The 15,252-nt window shown below is 43.6% G+C and overlaps 1 protein-coding gene across 1 annotated transcript; it reads right to left on the reverse strand.

Annotated features, from left to right (window-relative positions):
* Positions 1–8,281: 8,281 nt before the first annotated feature.
* SLITRK2 (SLIT and NTRK like family member 2) lies at positions 8,282–13,262 on the reverse strand. Its single transcript, XM_066334079.1, has one exon. It carries the CDS (start codon positions 13,154–13,156, stop codon positions 10,586–10,588), a length of 2,571 nt encoding a protein of 856 aa, XP_066190176.1. The 5' UTR covers positions 13,157–13,262; the 3' UTR covers positions 8,282–10,585.
* Between the last annotated feature and the right edge of the window lie 1,990 nt (positions 13,263–15,252).

Here is a 15,252-nt window from a genome sequence, read left to right on the forward strand (position 1 = left end):
TCAGCGTGGCTTTTTCACAGAGCTAAACTCAGAGGATTAACGCCGCTCTCCTCACGGCACTCTGTTTACCAGGGCAACTTTGGTCAAAGGGAGAAAAGTGGACAACTTCAGACTTTTCATGTCACTGCTACTTACAGAACAAATATCCATTGGCAGGGAAAGAGCCTGAAGAAGAAGAAAAGCAGCTTTCTACCTATTGTGCAATAAATCAAAAGGTTCCAGTGAGTTTCTTTGAGCGTTAGCAAAATTGCTTAATCAAGGATTTCAAAGGGTGATCAAAACTGTTTTCAGTTATTCCTGACTTGCACTTGTATCATTCCAGACTGGACTGAGTCTTTTTCCTTAGTACATTCCTTTATTTAAAGGCAATAGAAAGAAGAGAAAGCAGTGAATTTCAATTATCAGAATCCTAATGTGTGAGAAATATGACTTCAATTCTTCCTCTGGAACATCTGAATAAGAGCAAATAATTGCAAGTTCTTCACTAATAAAAAGCAGAGGAAAAAAGAAACAATAAGAGAACATTTTCAGAAATTGGATTTTCATTATCTGCAATAACACAGGAAGCTTATCTATTGTGAAGAAAGCCAGTCTGATTCAAATGTGGCATAAATATTTGCATGATAATAAGGTAATGTATTTTAGATTAAGCCAATGTATTGCTCACAAAGAAAAAGAAACAGCTGTGGCCATCCTTGGGAAAATGTGACTTTCTGGATGTGACTTTGTGCATGTCTCAGGACTCTGCTGTTAGTTTTCTTTGAAAGGACATTTACTGTTACAGTGCAGTTACAATTGACTACAGACTCACATCCAAACTCTGATGGTGGCAGAACAGGGCTGCAAGAGCTGCTAAAAAGCTTTGATCTTTAGGAAGAAATGAGGAGTCCCAAAAGGAGAACATGAAATATGCCTGTCTGCCTCACTCTGCTATATTACTAATTCTTAAGACTTGAAAATTAAAAGGGTTTGTGAAGCACCAAGTGCATAAATTTATCAACCGAAGAGTTCAAGTACAGAAATTATTCATTGACATCCCAAAATGGCCTAGCTGGTGAACTTTCAAAGATCTCTTTCTTTTCAAAAATTCCAAGGCAAATTGTATGTGTTTTCCAGCAGTGGAATCAAGTGAACAACACTGATAGCACGGATCCATTATTGGTATAAATGCTGATTGCTTAAGTTAAGGGGTTTACAAAAGAAAGCAGCTGCATCCTCAGCTACTGTAAACCAGTTCTGTGATATCTGTGGAAATAAACACTGTTTACAGCAGGTGAGGGTCTGGATATCCTTTCTTAAATAATAAACTCTGTATTCTTAGGAGAGAAAAAATGATCCCCTAAAATCCTGAAGATGAGCGTGTTAAAAGGAATGCTGAATATTTACTTTCCTGGATTCAGATTTCTCCTAGAATTTAGGAAAAATGAGTCTTTTTAAGTCTATTTTAACTACCACTTTGGATGCTTTGGATGTACTTCTGCTGGTCCAGGACAGAGGGTTTACATTGCAAAGCCAGAAACAATTTGGGTGTACCATGTATCTTTTGTTCAATATAAAAAGCCTCTGAACAACTGCCAATTATCTAGAAGTATGAAATTGTGCATGGGATCAGAGCACTTAGCCCATCCAGCCAAAAATCCCCATGTCACTTCCAGGCTAGAAACCAGGGATAATTGTTCACACCCCATTTTATGAATCAGCAAGAAAATGAGAGCATCAGCCTTAGCAATCTCAAAATTTAGATCGGCATAATATCCAAACATAATGCAGAACAAAAGGCCTGGCCAGTGAATGAATTTTAGCAGGTTAATCAGAAGCAAATTTAGAAGTGGAGGTGAAGTTTTGTCTCTGTTGTGTTGAATGGATATGGTGCCACAGATTCTTGTTCTCCTGCATTTCCATGCTCTCTTGCATGGAACATCAGATTTCCAGGCATGCCATGGAAATTTTTTGTGGAAAATGGTGGCCTTTCCAACACATAGTTGGATTTTACAGCATGTACTTGGGCTATATATGGAAAAATATGCCCACAGACTGCATTCAATGGACAAGAGAATTACTGTGGTAACTACAGAGTAGAAAGAAAGAAGTTAAAGTGGAAGGGAAGAGGCTGACAAGGGAAGTTGAATGAATTTCTTTCTCTCCCCAGAGTGCCAGGCTCTTGTTTCAGCAGCTGTCTGCCACTCAGAGCCTCTCTTGGCTAACTTGCCAGCACAAAAACTGTCAGCAACAGCCCAACTGACTTCATGCAGAAAAAGGTGAATAAAAAAATGACTGGTATGCTGAGAACTATTTTTGAATGGATTCTATGGGGCAGAAACAGACAAGGTGATTCAACTCAGCCGGAGAGGGAAAAGTGAGGAGATGGGTACTAGGTATTTTCAAAGGTTTAAAAACGAACGGTAGCTTTTGCCTCCCCATTTTACTCCATACATCTCACATCCTTTTACAGAGAGATAGCATCTTTTCCCTGTACAAGGTAATCTTCATGGTCTGTTTTTAACTGCAAAGACAGAAAACAAAACTAAATCTGACATGCCGACACCACATTCTTAGATCAGAAGAAACATATGCCAGGGGAAAAAAAAAGCAGTGCACTGTTGCTGCATTTGGATGAAGCTATAAAAGCTTTGAAAAACAATTATACTTAACATTTCTCATCAGTAAATCTCATCACACTAAGGCAGAAAGTATTATACTCCTTATTTAATGATGCAGAAATTAAAGCATGGGGGACACAGGTATGCCTTGTGCAAGGTCACTGGCAGAACTAAAAACAACATTATTTTTCAGTTCCCAGCCAATGAGCTTTTAACTAGGCCCACTGCTTCACTATCTAAGCAAAACAAAACAAGAATAATAGAAACAAAGTCCTTGCTAGTTCAATTGTAGGTGTTCACTATGAAATATCCATGAGTACATCTCCTAATATCCAGTAGGAATTACCCCCATGGATTATTTGGAGAACAAAATGAAGCCGTGGCAAACTTAAGCCACCATCAAACAAATTTGCAATCACTGCATGATGGAAAAGAAGGCCACATCAATGAATATCAGAATGTTCTACTCAGTTTTGGTAAGTAGAGTACTACTTCTTTCTACTACTACTTTCTACTTTCTACTACTTCTGGTAAGTTATGAGTTGGATGTGATGGTAAATATGGTTACAGAAAATACAGGCTACAAACTATACCACTAATTAAGGTGTCAGCTGCAGCATGAAGCATCTCCTCACTTCCATTATCTCCTCACATGAGCCAAGTTTATATCTGAATTAGAGTAAATCTGCTCTAATTTAAGGCTGGGATTCCTCAGCTCTCCAAGGGAGCCTGTCCTGTTCCCTCAGCCTTTAGGAAAGCAGCCTGGGTACCATTTCCCTTTAGATGTTCCACAGAAAAGTTGGCATTTCTGTGACCTCTTTGAGTCATAAACTCTGAATTCATTAGTTTTCTGGTCGTCTCCTTTCAACATCTTGACAGTTAAGACAACTATAATCTACCTTTGCTTCCCTCTTTCCCCCACCTCCACTACCTTGCACAAAACCACAAAAATCCCCTACAGAACACTGTTGTTAGAATTCCTTTTGATTCCCTAGTAACCATAATGAATCCCTCTGAAAAAAACCCCCGAAATTTGAAAGCCTTTTCCCAACCTCTACCTCACTCTCTTTTTCCTATTATAAGTAAGCTGAATATTATAAGGTTTTACACAGAGATTTATTAGTGTGTATGTGTTTCAAGTTGGAATTCATCTGAATAAAATCAGCAGCTTAGCAGAACACAGCAGATGTGATGGGAGCAGGAAAGCTTTGGTAAAGCTTTGCTCACTTGAGTGGATCACTGAGCTTCTGAAACTTCTGACTCATTCAAGTCTCAGCTGCCTGATACTCGAGGAACTTGTGAAATAAGACAAAGAAAAACCAAAGATTGAGCTGAGCACATTCCATTTGCCCTCCATAGCAAGAACGTAGTCAGAAATAATCAAGAATTAAAATTAAGAAGAGATACAATAAACCAAAGGCTCCAAGCAAAACCTCACCCAGGAGTAAGAGATATGATAGCCAAAATGTCACATCACTCAAATATGACTGAAAATCTGATATTTAAGTATAAACTTGGAGCATGCTGGCTTCAGATTTCTGGGAATGAGTGTTGAGTCTGGAAAACTCCCCGATGGCATTTTAAGTGATGGTAAGAAAACATGAGCATTTTTCTCTCCCTTCTGCCACTCACAGCTACTCATGTATTCAAGGGGAATTCAGTGGGATTGTTCTTATTTAGTGAGATTCCTGTCACTGGTGCCAATCCAGGGCATCCCACAGAAGGCACTCAGGGGTAAAACTAACAGAGGTACTCTGCACCTGCCCCGGAATTCCTCAGATTTCACTGTCCCCTGGAATCTTTAAAAGCCTCTCTGACAGCTTTGCTTCCACATCATGTTGTATGTTCTTCTGTGATTAGAAGAAAATTCATGTAGTCCTTACATTTTCACAGTTCTCAAGAAATTTTGTGTTCATTTCAGCTGTCTGGATAAGATGCTGGCATGCAACAAATCTGTAACAAACCCCTGGGGAAAAGGACATAACTTTATAGCATGGGGGAAAAAACGCCTTAACTGCAACTCCTTTGCCTCTCAGATGAGAGGCTTTCAGGACTAAAATCAAGATGTTTTAAAATAGACTCTGTCACATTATCAGCAATCTCAAGGGGATTTTTTCCCAGGCTTTTGTATGGAAATATGTCTTATCTCAAGAGGAGATAACTGCAACAGGTCTATATACATTAGCTGTGCTTTTTCCAGTGCAGAGTGCATTTTTAAAAAGGCTGTTCTGCCTCCTTCTCAGAAGATTAAGGTGATTAACAGTTCTGGCTCTGGAGAGCAATGCACAAGCAAGGCAAGGAGAGGAGGCACAAGGAATCTGTGTTTTCAAGACACAAAAAAACACTTTGTATTTTCTGTCACCACAAAGAGTCCTGATGTCATTACATTGCATAACTTTGTGACGCTGATGTAATTTGTTGTACTGCAAATACATATTTACATTACCTTGGCTGCTTCCTTCTAGAGATCAGCCACAATGTTTCCTGCTGCTCATTTTGTAAGTAGCTACATACAGTGATCTTTTGCTGAGAAGTTAGTTTGTACAAAGGACCTTAGAAATTAAAAGTCTATGGCATTAAATGCACCAATTAATTTCATTTTAAAGGACAGAAATAAGAATCAGTCAGAAATACTGCAAATAGCTCTGCTCCTCCAACCTTCACCTTGTTTACTTTCTTACCATAAGCACTGGTAATAAAGGTGTGTGCACACAGGGGGCTGAGAACAACCAGGGCTGAGAACAAATCCTGAACATTCCAGCCTGTCCTCAAGCAGAACAGAGGTGCCTCTGGCCTCTAATTTCATCCCTCCAAATGGTTAACAGCATCTAACACAATCTGTATTCACAGGGCAGTCCTGTGTGTTTATGATCTCAGGAAGAAAGCCACTTTTATGACGTCCCTGTTTTTCAAACTTCACTCATACTCTTGAGCCTATTTGGTCCTGAGAATGACTGCATCTCCGACTGTCATTCCAACATTTCTTTCATTCAAAACGATCTATTCATCTGTATTCATAAACATGTCAATCTGCTGGTTCAAAAAAAAGAACCAACCAGCCCTTCAAGAACAAAAGAGCAACAATAAAAACCTTCTCCTTAATCCACCTCCCTCATTAGCTAGGATTAAAAACCTCAGTCAAAATGATTGGCCTTGTGCCCAGAAAAGCTATGAGATCAATAATCCAAACAGACTTAATGATCCTCTTAGAAAAGAATAACTTTTGTACTCCTCCTATGGAACGTTTAGAAGAAGTGATGGGAAATACACAAGAAGTGTCACATCATCTGCATAAGTTAATTTCTGTTATTTTCAGGTTCTACAGTTGGAGGAGATCTTTGGGAAATCGGATTTTTTTTTACTTCTTCTCTCTTAAATGACATTTATTGTCTGCAAAAACAGTAATATGAAAAAATCACAAACTGTATCCGTGATTCGCCTGTAAGAGCCTAAGAACTTTCATTAACATTTCCAGTATCTCATTTCACTCATGAGCAATTTAAAATTATTGTATTCCTAGACAAGCTCAGTATCCTATAAAACTTTTTTTTTTTTAGGCAATTTAACTTGTTGGTATCCTTATTTTGACACTGCTAATTACAGCTGCAAACTTTTTAAAAAGTGCTACTTTTATTGTACAAACTCAAGTGTTGGCAGGCCGAAAAAGAGAACCAAACAAGGTGATGTTATAAAAAGTCATTGCATTTGACCAAAGCAGGGTTTAAACTCCACAGGGAATGCTTTTCTCATGGAAAGAAAAAAAAAAAATGTTTTGGAGTAGAGACTGGCAGATCCTTAGCAGAGCATGGATGTTGCATGGAGCTGTGGTGGAAAATGGCCAGGCTGGGAATTAATTAGCTGTTATCAGCACTGTTATCTGTCCTCTCTGCCCCTCCTGGAAGGAAGCAGGCAGGGCTGTAGCTCAGTTCCCACCCTGGATCGGGAGCAACCACCTTTGAATGGCCTTGCATTTTTGCTATTTACTCTAAAGACATAAGTTGGAAGTTTAAAACGTTAATTTTGGCAAGATTAACACATGCTCTACCCAAAATGAATGACACCAAAGAGTGATGTGGTGCCAGTGGTTTCAGCAAGCTCATCCCTTTGCTCCTGCTCAGGAGTGATGCCTGCACAGACACAGTCACCTGCCCCAGGCTGGCACAGGGGGATCCTGATGGAAGCTGAAACCCTCAGCCATTTTAGGCTTCTCTTCTCTGTTCAAAGAGAAGAGGGAACAGCTAAGCACATTTTCCTCCAGCACAGCTCCCAGGAAAACCACTGGGATCAGGAGTCTCCTTGGAGACAAGGCCAGGGCAGGAGGGAAGGAGAGAGCTCTGGGTGAGCAGGGACATCAGCTCCCTTCAAAGCTGGAATTGGTCCTTCAAAGATTCCTAGGGAAGGGATGGAGAGCCTGCAGGGGAAATGCAAGTGGAAATGAGGAGGGTTTGGAAGCAGGTAATGGAGGTGAGGTGGGAGCTGAGCAAATGCTGGAGCCCAGAAAGGTAAAATCTGATGGAAGACAGAGACCACTGGGCACGTGGAGCAGCTCTGCAGCAGACTTGAGGACACAAAACCACTTTTTCCAAAAAGCAATATTTTTTTTCTGTCACTGGGGAGAAAAAGGAAAAATGTGTTGATAAACTTTATCTAATACTTACTCAGAAAGGTCTCAAAAAAAAAAAAAAAAAAAAAAAAGTATTCATGCTTTAGAAGTGTAGCACTCCTCATTTTCACTAGAAATAACTGCATAGTTTCAACAGTGCTTCAGCCTGCACTGTTACTGCTTCTGTAAAGGTCATTAAGTTCACTTTCACAAAGGAAAACTTAGGAAGAATGAAAACTATTTGCACCCCATTTCCCAGAGGGAATAAAACCAACTTTGCTAACTTGGTTACATAATTTTCACAGTTCAACTTTTCAAACCGTGAAAGAAATTTATTTTTTTTTTCAGACTCATTATCAAGCCACGACTCAGGCAAGCAGCACTCCCCTAACAAGCAGCAGCTTCCAGGGCAGCACAGCTGAAGAAATGTGGAGACCTCTACACAGCAGCTGCCGACACACTTTCCCTGTTAAACAAAATCTCTTTAAGTGTAACTTAAAAAAAAAAAAATCTTCTCTTTCACCTAGACACTCTGCGAAAAGAATTCCTTAATGGCTGTCAGCTGAAGGGTACAAAAACAAACCTAAAAGATCCACAGCAATAATAATTTTTAAGCTGGTACTGGTGACGTGAAATGAAATCTAGTCATTAAATAAATTCCACTAGGAAACCTAAGGAAATGTAAAGCAGCAGCAACCTCTGTGAAGTATGGCTGTGCTACCACAGCAAACATCAAAGCACTGAGACTGAAGCAGTAAAACCAAACAGTATAATGTTACTAAAAGAATCATTTCCTATCTCTGTTGTTTGCAAACACTAGAACACTGAGAACATTTCTGTTGGAAAAAAAACTCTTTTTTTTTTTTCTGAGGGAAAAAAACTCTTTGTAATTGGTTCTGCTTCACTGGAGAATAATAAATAATAAAATATCCTAGCTGCTGCCAGATGTAACATGGCACCTGTTCTGCAGGCAATACTAAATTCATACCTGGAAAGAGTTAATAACTTTCTTTTAAAATAATACTTCTACTTTTCTCAGTGTTTCAGTAATAAATGCCTTTAATTACCCAGGGGAAGGAGCCATTAGACAATCAGCAATGGAAGGATTCAAGCAAGTACCTTGCTCAAAGATGGATGCAATTCCAGTCAAATGTTCCAAGTTCAACTAAAGTGATACCATTTCACCTCCTCCTCGATTGTTGGACCATTTTGAAGGCTGATTCTTCAGTAGTTCATTGTAGCACTTCAATTTTAAACCTGACCTAATGCACAGCCATAGATGATATGGATTCTAAACATAAAGATTTGACATGTTAGCATATTAATGCACTCAGATGTCACATAAATCATTGGAAGACGTTTTACTCAGTGACTCAGATATCTGGCAATACACATGCAAAGCCTCTTTAGCTCTTAAATACAAAGCAACTTCCTTTTGGCAAAGTCCTGATTAGAACAACATTGATTGTAGTTATTTATAGCTTAAATGCTATTGCTGAAAATTTCTCCAAGTTGTAGATACTGTATTATTAACTATAGTAAAGCTCTAAAAATCAGTCAGCAGAGGCCACTTCAATCTCTGCATGATAATAAAGGATTATTATGTGCAGTAACCTATTTATGAAAAGGAAACAGTGTGCTTCTTTCAGACCCCATCAATTGCTTTAATAAGGAATTGAAAAGCCTGGCCTACTTTATATGCAGATCACCATCCCAGTTGCATAAGGATTTAGAACAGACAAAACAAAACTGTTTTTGTTGTAAATAAGGACTGTTTGTTTAAATTGCACAATAATGTTTGCATCTAAAAATTATTTAGAAGCTAATAGGGCTTAATAAAGTTTGACTGTGTGCTTCTTAATAAAAATGGTTTCAATATTTTCCATGAAGGAAAAGTAAATTGAAGGTGATAACATAAAGCTTGAAGCAAAACAGGCCTGAGTTAATGGGAAAGGAGAAGACTCACTGCATTTGTTCTCTGTTGGGCTTAAGAAAACCAGTGTTGAGAATGGGATCCAGTTAACATAAAACATTTTATAAAATTCAAGACAGTGAACTTCAGGGTAGTTTTCTCTAACAGATTAGAATTATTGCAGTGTTACTTCTGCTTTAGAGACAAAAAGCACATAGACATGATTCAGGCTGCCAAAAGTTAGTGGGATGCCCATACTGATTTTAGCCACCTTGATTTGGGGGACTCCAGGGTTCAAATTTTACCTTTGGCATGGGTTTATTTGCCTGTATGTTAATAAATTTAATGAGGTGTGGGATGACCCCTGCTGGTGTCCCTGCTTATGAAAAAAAAAATGTATCTGGAAGGAAGAGGACATGTTAATTTCGGTCCAAAAAGTTACAAATATAAACTCTGTCACAAAATGTATAAAAATACCTAATCCAATGCATAGAATATTATGAGTAATGTTCTGTTAAGTATGAAAATAATCTTAAGCCATTGAACATTACTGTGTTAGAGCTGCAATGCAATGTATTAAGAAGGACATTAATTGTTCAGTTCACTATGACATTGTGTTAAACATCTTTTATTAATGAGCTGTTATTCCCGGCTGAGGCATTTGATAACCTCTAGTCCATTGCTAAATCCTTTCAGTTGATTTCAGTGAGTCACTCTAAACGAACCTAGAGGGAAAAAATACCCCAATAATTTACATTTGAGTCTGTAAGGTCCTAGAACTAGAGTCATTTAAAGAAGGGCAGCTTTCCTATAAAAACAAACCTTCTGATTTAATGCAGCTGACATATAGATCTATTTTACAATTTTTTTTTTAATTTCAAAAATACAACACATTAAAATAGGTTCAATTTATCAAAGCTAAGAGCAACAATTAAGTAATAATGTACTTAAAGTGCAAAGGCACTTTAACACAAAAAAGTGACGCCCAGTGGCTATAGTTGGTAATTGAAACAGCAGTACTGTATATTATTATTTACAAAAGAAAGTCATAGTCCAGGAAAAAAGATCTTTGGAGATCTTCTACATAATAACATTAAGTTTCCATTTTGAAATGAAAAGGAAAAAAAAAAAAAAACAAACAAAACCAACAGAAACCCCAAAGACCCCCTTCCTCATTTCCTTCGAAATCAAAAAGAATTATGCAAGATCTATTACAGAAAGATACATTTTGCAATGACAGTTCCTAGAGAAGGGTCAAAAGGAGAGAGATTTAGAAATAACTTAAAGGGAACGTTGTAAAAGCAACACCACATCCCTGCTAGGCTGCAAGGGTTCCTTTTCTCTCTCACTCCTTCTCTGATTTAAAAAAGTGGAAATGTTGGGAATGCGACATCAATACTGAGTTCAGACTCAAAGAAATGTGATGCTGAGCTCATTTAAAAAAATTTCCTTTGTCTCCCACCTCCCCCCTCACAGCTGACTGATTGCAGTTTGTTTTTCCAGAACTTCGAGGTAGTCTGGTTCTGTTTGTAGCTTTCCTTGGAGTAAAGGATGCTCAGGTTTAGACTGTTCTGCAAAATATTTCCTGGGAGTTCCATATAAAACAGTTTTATTTATCCTGTCCTGGTTTTGGCGTCTGGATTCATATGAAGGGGCAAACTGCCTTTTGGGTAAGGTACAAAAGTTATAATGAACTAATCCTCCGCTGGGGAGTTCCTTGACCCTCTCTGCAATATTTTGATACAGCAGCTCTGGTTCCCTTGGTGAGGACTGCTTTTCCAGTAATTCAGCTGCACTGATGGTAAATGCAAGACTGGTGGGGTCTTCTTTTTTGTGGTCAAGGCTGCTATAGCTAAACTCATGGAGATTCCTGTAATAGGCAACTGGATCCCCTTCCTTTTGCATGTAGATTGGGTTTTGGCACATCTGTCCCACAGGAGGGGGGATGTAGTTATAAACATGTCCTTCAGTTTTATCATGGCTCTCAGTGTTGTAGGACCCATACTGGAGCTGAAATGAACTAATATCTACGTTGTTGGCACTGCTGGGCATGCTCTGCACCCCCTTCCGGCGCTTAAGGACGAAGACAAACAGACCTGCCCCAAAACAAACAGACAAAATAAACACAACCAGCAAGCCTAAGATTAGGACAGAGAGCGGGACTTCAGTGTGTAACTCTGGGTAGGTGCTGGGTGACACACCCACGTGGGGGGTATCTGTGTTCTGGTTCATGGAGAGCACAGAGGAATCTGCCAGGTTGGGGTTCTCTGGGCATATGGCTTCTTTGCTCAGGAATTTCAGATGCTCTCCAGAGTGCTTGGTGGGAGACTCGCATATCACTTCATTGATAACTACAGGGGGATTTGACTGCTGGTTGTTCTGGTCAGTGACTTTCTCTATCCAGTTCCTCAGCCCCAGGATGTCACACGTGCAGTCCCAAGGGTTCTCCTGGAGGTCTATCTGAATCAGAGCCGAGAGCTGGTCCAAGACTCCTCTCACAGGCAGGTGAGAGAAATGGTTGTTTCTAAGGTTGAGCCTGGTGAGGGAGGTGCCTCCAAAGACATTATCAGGCAGGGATCTGAGCAGGTTGTTATTGAGAAACAACAGGTGAAGATTACTCAGAGCATCGAATGTGCGTGGCAGGATCTCCTTAATGACATTGTACTCTAGGTAGAGATACTGCAGGCTGTGCAGCCCTTCAAACATGGATCGGTACAGGACCTCAAGGTAGTTGCCATTAAGGTAAAGTCTGCGTAAACTTGTGAGGTTTGTAAAGGCACCTTCTTGTATCACTGCAATCCTGTTATTCCCTAGATGCAGCAGATCCAGGGAGCTGTACTCAGTGAGATCCGTTCTGTAAATGACTTGCAGATAGTTACTGGTAAGGTAAAGTTTCTTTGGACTGGTTGGCCTGGGGTGGAGATCGGAGATGTTACTGATCTTTTTCTCTTGGCAGTTAACATTTAGGCCATTGTCTGAGCTCTGCGACGTGCAGATGCAGCCAGCTGGGCAAGTGATGGGCACAGGAGACTTTGTCTGGTAAACCATGATAGGTCCAAATATTTGCCTGTCTTTTGACACAGACACACGGGGGGTGGGGCGGTTCCTAGTTTTGGGGGGCCGGCTGGCTTTTGGGGCCCTGGTGGGATTGACGGCAGAGTTGGCTGTGGGCGACAGCCTCGAGATGTGTGGGTCTGAGAGGACAGGGTGCTTTTCCCTCTGGCTTGAATCACTGGAGCTTTTCCTAGGGCAGAGATCTTGCCTGGTGAGCTGGGTCACGTCTTTCCCATGAAGCCTGAAGGGGGTTTCACAGACTATCTCACCCACAAACACGGTGATGGTGTCCAGCCAGGCCTTGAGTGGCAGCAAGTCGCAGGTGCAGTTCCAAGGGTTTTCCTCCAGCTGGATTTCCATGATGCCTCCAATGTGCTCCAGCACGCCAGCAAAAGGCATCATCTTCAGCCTGTTCCCCCGCAGGTCCAGGTGAGTGAGGAGCACAAAGCGGAAGACATTGCTGGGCAGAGACAGCAGGAGGTTGTCATTGAGGATCAGCACCTTGAGCTTGTTCAGCTTGCTGAATGCCCCCGCCTCGATGGCACTGATGTAATTGTAATCAGCCTGCAGGTACTCCAGGCTCTCCAAGCCCAGGAAGGTGTCTTCCTTCAGCACTTCCAGCTTGTTGTTGTTGAGGTGCAGCCTCTTGAGGGTGCGGAGGCCGCTGAAGGCCCCCGTGCGGATCTCCTGCATGTCGTTGTTGCCCAGGTGCAGGGTCACGGCGTTGGAGTAGTTGACAAACTCATTGGGGAACAGGCGGGTCAGCGCGTTCCCATTGAGAAACAGCTGGTAGATCTTGGACGGGGGCGGCAGGAGGAGGCTGACGGTTGTAAATCCCTTGTTTTCACAATTAATGTTCAGCACGTTCTCCTTCTCCTCGCAAGGGCAGCGGCTCTTGCTGCAAATGTCTTTGGCAGGTTTGCGACTCTCTGTCCACGAGATCCCAGCCACTGTTAACAAACTGAGCAACCAAACACCCTTCAGCATCTTTATGCGCCGTCGATCCCCGCTTTGATACCTACAGTCAAACCTTTTGAGACAGGTAAGGAGAGAAAGAAGAAATCCCCAGTGAACACGGCCGGGAGCAGAGGCTGCACGGCGAGAGCGAAAGCAGGTCGGAAGGCTGGGGGGGAAGGGGCGTCGCAAGGCAGCGACTTCCAAACTCCTCTGGAATCCCCCCCTCCTCCTCCTCCTCCCTTCTCTTCCTCTCGGCAAGCGCCTGCGGAGGTGCCTGGGGGAAGCCCCGTCGGGGAGCTCCCGGAGCCGCGGTCCCCGGGCTGAGCTCTCCGCACCATCCACCGCCGGCGCCGCGATCCCATCCCCGCCGCCCGTCCCGGGGCTCCCGGCGCCTGCCGGCATCCCAAACCGGGGGACACAAGGACCGACAGCAAACCCGCCAAACCCTCCCCGCTGCAGCGGCAGCCCCCGCTCTCCTACCTGCTCTCGGGGCTCCCGAGCGGGCAGTGCGGGCAGTGGCCGCCGCCGAGAGCCGCCGCGCCCCGGGAGCCAGGAGCCCGGCGGCGAGCGGCATCGCCCGCTCACGCCTCAGCAGGAGCCCAGCGGGGCACCGCCGTCCCGTGCCGTCCCCGCTGGCCGTCCCGGCGGCGCGGGCAGTGTGCCGGGCGGGGTGGCGGCGGCCGGAGCGCGGGGCTGTGTGCGCGGGCAGTGCCGGGCTGGGCGGGCAGCCGCCGCTTTTGCCGGGTGCCCCGCGCCGAGCCGCGCTGACGTCAGCCGGGGGCGGGGGGGACACGTTTTTTCCCAGCCCCCCTGTCCCCGTCCCCGTCCCCCCCTCCCTTCCCTCCCGGTGGCTCTCGCAGCCGGCTCCGGTCCTGGCTCGGCTGCTCTTCGCCGGAGCGCTCTGACAGCACCTGCAGGACAGCGCGGGCACTCGGAGGCGGGAAGGGGAATAAGGTAACGAGCGGATTTACCTGGGTCCTGAAAGATTATTTTGGCCCCGAGTCGCTGAATCCGTGCCCTCAAAATAGAGAGCAAGTCAAGCAGCTTCTTCGGCGAGAGGCAGCGGGCAGGCGCGCACGCCCCGCACACACACGCACAGCGCACGGAGACAGGCGCAGCCCGCACACATCCTCCGCGCACGCCGCACATCGCACATCGCACATCGCATCACACACATGCACAGGCTGCCTCTAGGAGCAGCGGTGCTGTAAACCCCCGATCTGCCATCAGCATCGATCCCCCGCTCCGCCTGGAGCAGCTGCCTTTCCCAAACTGCCGTGCCCAGCTCTGCCCGGCACATTTGGTGCTCTACACGTTCGGGGAAGTTCAACACCTGCCTCCAAACCGGGCTGTCGGGCAGCGGCAGTCCCAAGCTTAAATCCCTACACCCTGTGGAAAGCTCTCCCTGAGCACTGAGCAGCCAGATATAACCACATCTGACATCTCCAGGCTGGGTTAGTCCCACTGCCCCACTGAAATGTTGAGGTGTAGCTGCCTTTAAAAAGAAAAGGGTGTTGGATCTGGGTTGTTGTGACTTTGCTTAAGCTCCATACTCTGGGCACAGATCAGTGTGATAGGAAAGGATGGCTGCTCTTGATCTCTGTCTGAAGGTAAAACTTCGGGTTCACACTGTGGGGAGGGAACAAAAAGGCACTCACTCTACAGGGAATTTCTGGAGTGCCAGCAGGGCAGGGTGCCTTATTGCCAGATTCTCACAAGGTACTATACTCACTTTACTTAGTCTCTAGAATGTAAAGGTTTGCTGCCAAAAGAGTTGGCAAAAGTGGTACTGTCATCTCGTGGTGTTCTTTAGCCATTATGTATCAGAGCTCACATTTTAGGAGCAGCAGAAATGTACTGTCTATTCTTATCCCTCTCTTGAGGCTGGAAAAGGTAACATCCTGCAGCAGCCAGCACAGATGCCTTTGCAGTGCTCCTGACAAGAATAGTGCTGGAGTTTGCGTTTGGGATTGGAGCAGTTGCAGCTTCCCTACCTAAAATTTGGAGAGGTTGTGACAAGAGCAGAAGCATCCCACACTGGAGCACGCTTTTGGTGTGGTGCTGTGTGAATTTCAACACGACTGGGATTCTGAAATGCACTCAGAGCTGCTCCATTCTGTCTCTCT

This window comes from Sylvia atricapilla, chromosome 21 (genome assembly GCF_009819655.1).
Source record: "Sylvia atricapilla isolate bSylAtr1 chromosome 21, bSylAtr1.pri, whole genome shotgun sequence".
Classification (NCBI taxonomy): domain Eukaryota; kingdom Metazoa; phylum Chordata; class Aves; order Passeriformes; family Sylviidae; genus Sylvia; species Sylvia atricapilla.